At 42.9% G+C, this 6429-nt stretch overlaps 1 protein-coding gene across 1 annotated transcript in view; it reads left to right on the forward strand.

The window, feature by feature from the left end:
* Nucleotides 1-2081, forward strand: part of LOC103145310 (cytoplasmic dynein 1 intermediate chain 1-like) — a gene marked incomplete at its 5' end in the record, with an annotated part of 63021 nt that extends 60940 nt beyond the window's left edge. Inside the window, one exon of the mRNA XM_016676683.1 lies at nt 1321-2081. Within this exon, the coding sequence (XP_016532169.1) occupies nt 1321-1431 (111 nt within the window). The remainder of the gene's footprint in view (nt 1-1320) is intronic.
* Between the last annotated feature and the right edge of the window lie 4348 nt (nt 2082-6429).

Below are 6429 nucleotides of genomic sequence, written 5' to 3' on the forward strand. Positions count from 1 at the left end.
CAATCAGAAAATAAAAGCTCCCTCTACTGTCCATTTAGTAACTTGTAGGTTTAAAACAACTGGAACTGGAACAAACGGGGTTAAATAAAGACCCAAGGTAGTTTTGCCTTCAAGCTCAGAGTAAACAAGGGTGAAGGAGGTAGATAAATCAATATGTAAAGTTTATTGTTGGAGTACAGATTTTGCTGCTGCAATGAACATAAATTTATTGTAAGACCTTTCCACACATTTCCCAATCATTGTGAAGGGTGCTGTTTTTAAAATTAACTAATTATGCCCTCTCCTTCACAGCCTCCTGCAGAGGCAGACGTGTAGCTCATGTGATACTAATATGCTTACAAAATGTTTTTATCTTCATTAAGCTGTGCGCAACTATGTAATATCACTTAAGGCTCTCTCTTTCTCTCTGTGTGTTTACATGTTCGACTTTTGTTTACTTCTTAGGCTATTTGTGAGTTTTTTCGCCCCATGAGCTGGCTGAACTATATACAATCAGAACGGAGCCGACATTAAATTTGATTAGACTTTTTTAAAGGTGGTGTTTTCACAGCCAGATTATTCATTTTCTCTCCGCTGGAAACACTCCGCAGCGACAGATAGACAGCGTGGGAGCGACGCAACGAACAAACACGAGAAGCCTCTGAGCTTTTCATTAATGATGTTTTTTTTTTTTTTTTTAAACGATATCAGTGCTGCTAGCACACGTCTGCAGGATCAGGGTGACGACTGGGAATGTATTGTGAGTGTGAGAGAAAAGCAGCACATGGTCGTCACTCTGAGCGCTCCAGACAGTTACCTGCTGTGTCCATGTGGACATTTTCCAGACTTTGTACCAGGTGGCTGGCTGGGTAAACTCTGCAGATATTAGCACTCTAACAGGCAGCTAGCTGGACAGTGTCACTGTGAAAGCTGCTTCATAGGCAGTAGTTTAAATTATTATTTTTTTCTTTCTTTTTGCTGCTGTTGTACTGTAAGCAATAACATATCAACATGGAAATGAAAGTCCTAATTTCATTTAAATGTGAAATTGAGAAGATCGTCAGTCAAGATTGTGATGCTGAACAAAGGTAATGTGAGTAAACGTAAAATATTTGGTGTTTGAACGATTTAAAATAGGCAGTTCTAAGCATTTTTAGATGGAGGAAGTGGCAAGTATTCATAGATATTTCTTTTTTAGCTATCCACAGAGAGTTGTGGTCCCTAGCCCCCACAAATAATGCAGCGTATTAATGGAAAGTTGAGTAGAAGGAAAAAGTTACGTCCACATCCGCCCTCCCAGCATCAACGACCTCACGCCTTTTGTGTCTGTGACCTCTGCAGCTTTCCGCGGTCCACCCTGAGGACTGGGCGCGCTTCGCTCGCACGCTCATGGAGATCCGCGCCAACCGGGCGGACGGCGAAGAGGAGGGCCCTATGGAGCTGGCTTCATAGGAAGGGGACTCCGAAACCAAAGTGACTGCAGAGCAGGGAGCTGGTGCGATTCGGTTGGTCCCACTGTAGCATGTGATGCTCACTCAAGTTTTTTTTTTCCTTTCTCCGCTTTCGAGCGCACCTTAACGTCTGCTCAGAACAAAGGCAGAGCTTTTCTTGTGATTTTGCTCTGTGTACGTGTCTTTTAATTGTTTCTCTGTCTTTATTCATTTGCGTATTGACTTCAGGTGGTGTGTTGCTTGCATCTCGTGAGCCTACGGTATATATAGAGCGGCAGTATTATAGCCTTATGAAGATACGTGTACTGTGACAAAGCTTTGCACAGCGTTAACCAGTAAGGCAGGGTCATAGGAGTTTGTCATGCATTATCGTTTACATATATAAAAACGACTTTATGTTCGGCTTTTTTTTTTTTTTCTTTTTCCTGTTGTTTTAAATCTGCATGATACACAAACTTAAAATATTCCAGATGCAGGAACCTCATTGTAGCCGCTTTATTTCAGTCCGTGCGTCCGGATAAGGAACAGGTGTGTTTTTTCTCTGCTGAATGACAGCTTCTGTGATGAACTGTGACAAGAGGTATATTGTAACTCAGAGTGATTGCTGTCAAATGTGCTATGTTTGCTATTAAAGCATACATAATAAACTGCTTTCTTGCTATTTTTTTTTTTTTTTGCAGTCTCCTGTCAGGTAATAATACAACCAGCATATAGTGCAGTGTTTTTTTTATTTACCGTAGACATATAGTTGTACAAGACATAAAATATAGCCTTGCTTTAACCGTCACCACAAGTCTATCTCTACCTTGGCTGCCATGACGCTGTGAGGCCTTCCCAGAACGGCTGTATGCATTTTGAGAATAAACGACACGTCAGCGTCACGTCGGTTCACTGATTAAGTGAACTCAGAAGGCTTTTGGCGACACCGGAGATTTTCCAGAGGTGTCAGACTTAAAGGTGTGGAGTACAGAAATGTGAAAACTGAAAACCTTTCATCACTTTCCTTCCATTTCATTATTTGCTGGTCTGTCTCACAACATCGAGAATCAAGAATTGAAGTTTGAGTTTGTAATGTGACAACATATGAAAAAGATCTATCATTTTCTAATCCTTTGCGTGAAAGTAAAGTTCTGGATTTTTCACATAAACTATGTTTTTATTTTTATTTATTAGCCACAGGGTCATAACCTGTGTTGTGCAAAGATGTTAAAGTCATCCTTTGTTTCTTTAGTCTGTGTATCCAAAAAGCCTAATTTTATTGCAATGTTTCTAATAAATATTACAATAGTTTAGGATTTTTAATTCTAAAATACTGATCTGACCCAATGCATTATCTGGCTTTCAAAATGTATTTTAGTTTTTTTTTTTTTTTTTTTTAATGAATAAGCACCCTTAACAGATCCCCACAGTACTGTGCTGATGACGTTTCCGAGGCGTTCGAAGCGTTCTGCACATTGTTCTGTGTCTTGATGTTGAAAACAATCTTAAATCCAGGTGTTTTCCTAGCGGTTGCAGAAAACATCGCAACCTTTTCAAATAAATTTGTGTCAAAAGCTTCAAAAATGCTCAGTAAATCAGTAACCCTATCAGACTGATGTCTCGCAGCATTTGTCTGCGTTCAGTTGTTTCAGTCCTCCCATCCCTAGAGGTCTGCGTGCAGCTGCTAAAAGATTATAAATGCCGCTGTCCTCACAGTGCAGCGTGGGAGATGCAGTCCAAACATGCCAGCGAATGGGGCCGGGGCCAAACTGAAGCCTACGATGCGGTCGTGGTCGGGGAGCCTGTAGGCTGATCCCAGACTTGGGGGTAGGCTTGGAGCCAGCCGGCTCTCTGCAGCGAGAGGGAGATGAGGAGGAAGCTGGGAAGTACAGTCAGACGGAGGGAGGGAGGGAAAGCAGACCGAAATGGGAAATAGCACTAAGTGTGAACAGACGGCAGTTTTATTATCATTATTATTTTTATTTTGTCACATTTAGCACTCGCCGCCCACAGGAGTAAACATCCTAGGAATATTAACTGCCACCACATCATAACAGAAAATAAAACGCGGAACAGTTTAACATTTCTGCCTGAGAGCAAAGCTAAATCAAATCCCTCGCAGTTTTTGACATTTCACACCAAGCTCTCAGATTTGCTGCCAACCCAGACAGCGGAAGGAGCGCATCAGAACTCGGTCCAGACCGCACCGGACGCTCGGCGGGACCGGCGACTGATTTTATGCGAAAGTAACGTGCGAGCTGACGGATGCCGCTCGGCGCAGTTCGAGCTGTCCGTTAAAAAAAAAAAAAGGAGCGGCGGCTCCACTCGCCGCTGGACCTCTTTTTTAACTTTACGGCAGCAAACAGTGGCCTATTCTGAGCAGAGAAAATGTGCTTGTTCCAGTCAAATGGGTGCTGTCTGCCACTATGACATGCGGTAAAACTCTTCAGTTTGACAAAATGGGTCCAGGGCTCTGACTGAGAGCTGCAGTCTGTCAGCTAATGTGCTCAGAACTTATTTTTGGTCCTCCTGTGGCATTTATTTCCCCTCGTGGAGGTAAAGAGGATGAGCTGCAAACCAGTTTGTGGTGGAATTTTGTTGATTGTTCGGGGCGATCGATCCGACAGGACATCCTGTCTGAGGTGACTCACTGAAAAGGACCTGATGTCACCTGAAGTCAAAGCAGAACCTGCAGGATCTCAGAGGTCATCGGCGTGACTCCAAACAAGCCGGAGAAACAGTTTTGAAATCAGTTCATTTGCGCTTAACAGTCCAAATCACATGTGAGGCGTTTTTAATGGAAATAAGTTGAATTGTCTTTGTGTGCTTAGAAAAAATTTAGCAAGGAAAACAACAGAGTTTCACTACTTATGATGATTATAATATATTTAACAGCACTGTATATCTTTACAGTGCTGTGAAAAGTGTTTTCCACCTAATAACATTTTATCACCAGTTAAATATAAAAAAAAAAGAGTACCAGCAGTAATGAGGTGGTTTTGTATGTAAAAAGTACAGAAATTACAAAAGCATAAGAAAAACTATCTTAAAATCATCCCTATAAATTATGTTAATAACTTTCTTCACCGTGCAACACAGAAACCCACAGAGTAAACAACCACTCTCACACACTCAGAATTAATATGCATGGTTTGGGAATATGATTGAACTTATGCATGCACAAGAAGAACTTTTTACAAGGCCAAGGCACACAAACAAATACACCATAATGCATCCAAAATGTGTTCAAACTTCATCATTAAGTTGTCCCCCCCTCCCCCAAAAAAAGAAATTATATGCAAGTGTAATCTTTTCCCCATATTATGCATTGTGCTCCTGCTTGAGAGCATATTTACAGAAGAAAAGTTGCTAAGAAGAAGAGTATTTCTGGCTGTTCATTTCACATCTAACTCAAACATAGTTACTTTACTACTATAATTAAATATTGGCCTATAATGCAGTTATTGTTGTGTATTTAGGGAGACGATAACAGAAAGAAAATTGCTTATTAGGCTTGCAGATATCCCCTTAGTGAGTCCAGCAATTTTTCCAGTACAGCCTACTGGTATCTAGGGCCTTTTCCCTCGCAGCAGTGGTTCACCTTCACTTCCTGTCTCTCCTCTGAGACAGGAAGCAGTCCACCATGCTGCTCGTGCTTTGTCCAGATCCCGTCGGGGTCTCCAGAGAGAGACTTCCTGGGAAGCCTTCGAGAAAAGTCCGAGAGCCTTTCTCTCCGAGAGTTGAATGTGTTTGATTCTAAATAGAGACGAAATTTACACTTCTCCCAACACAAATGAGATGATTCGCAGAGAGCGGCCATCAGCAATCGATTGAAGCCTCACATAGGATGGCAACTGCATCCTCATCGAGTGGTTTTAGCGCTCTTTGTTCCCCCCTCCTTTTCATGCGCGTCATATTGAATCTTGACCATCCTGCGCTAAGACCGCCACATACACAGACTGTACACAACAAGGGGGCCAGTTCCTATCGCTACACCATCAACCAATCGAGGCCATTATTTAATCTCTACCTTTTTTTTTTTTTTCCGCCTGCCTTTCCTCTCTCACTCCCCTCACTCGACTCAGAAGGCTCTAAAAGGACCCAGACAATGGACGGTAATGAGAGCAGTGCACACTGTGCCCCGCGTGCTGGCGAAAGTGTGACTGCGAGGCCCCCACATCCAGCCACTTCAGCCATGAATGGACCCAATCATCGATTGCTCGGTCATTACCATCAACTACCCTCTTCACGATTTAACTCCAACTTCTTGGTTTCCACGGCGGCCAAACGAGCTATTTAGCAGGTCTGATCAACTCGCCGTTAGGTAGACTGACCACCTGCGCCGCTCCGAGAGAAGGAGAACCGGTCCACACCCGCCAGAGTGCTTGGATTCATTTCTGGCTCTTTTCTCGGTAACATGGCCGCCGTGAGCCGGAGAAGGCCGTCACTCACTGGTAGACCGGATTAGCGCCCAGCTAAATATCGCTTCAGAAACCGAGCGAGTAATTCCATTTCCTGTGCCGCCGGCTGTACAACGTTAATTGTGAAATGTGGGTGAACGTGGGATGATACATCTGCTTAAATTCATGAAAGAAAGGGAAAAAAAAGAAGTAGCAAGGGTTGCTTCAGCCTGAGAGGCTGCCAGCTTTGTGTCGAGAAAGCACGGGCAAAAGAGGAGGAAGGATTTATGGTTTTTCCTTGTTGTGCCGTGCCTCTGCGTCAAAGGAGAAAGCACTGCTGACACATCCCCGAAGATTCAAAACCAACATGAAGAGGTTTTAAAGCCTTTTAAAGTGGCAGGGCAGTTATTAGAGCTTTTCTCCAATGATAATTTTAGCATTAAACACCCTTGGTCTGATGAAATCCCATAAACGGAGCTGTCGGGACATTAGTGATGCTTACTGTTCTAACTAAAACAACAGAGCACTTCATGCATGTTCATGTTTTTTTTTCTTCTTTTTTGTAACTTTTTGGCTAAGCATGAAGTATTTCCGAGCATATGTTGCGTGTGCATGTACAG

Source organism: Poecilia formosa, unplaced genomic scaffold (genome assembly GCF_000485575.1).
Source record: "Poecilia formosa unplaced genomic scaffold, Poecilia_formosa-5.1.2 Scaffold139, whole genome shotgun sequence".
NCBI lineage: Eukaryota > Metazoa > Chordata > Actinopteri > Cyprinodontiformes > Poeciliidae > Poecilia > Poecilia formosa.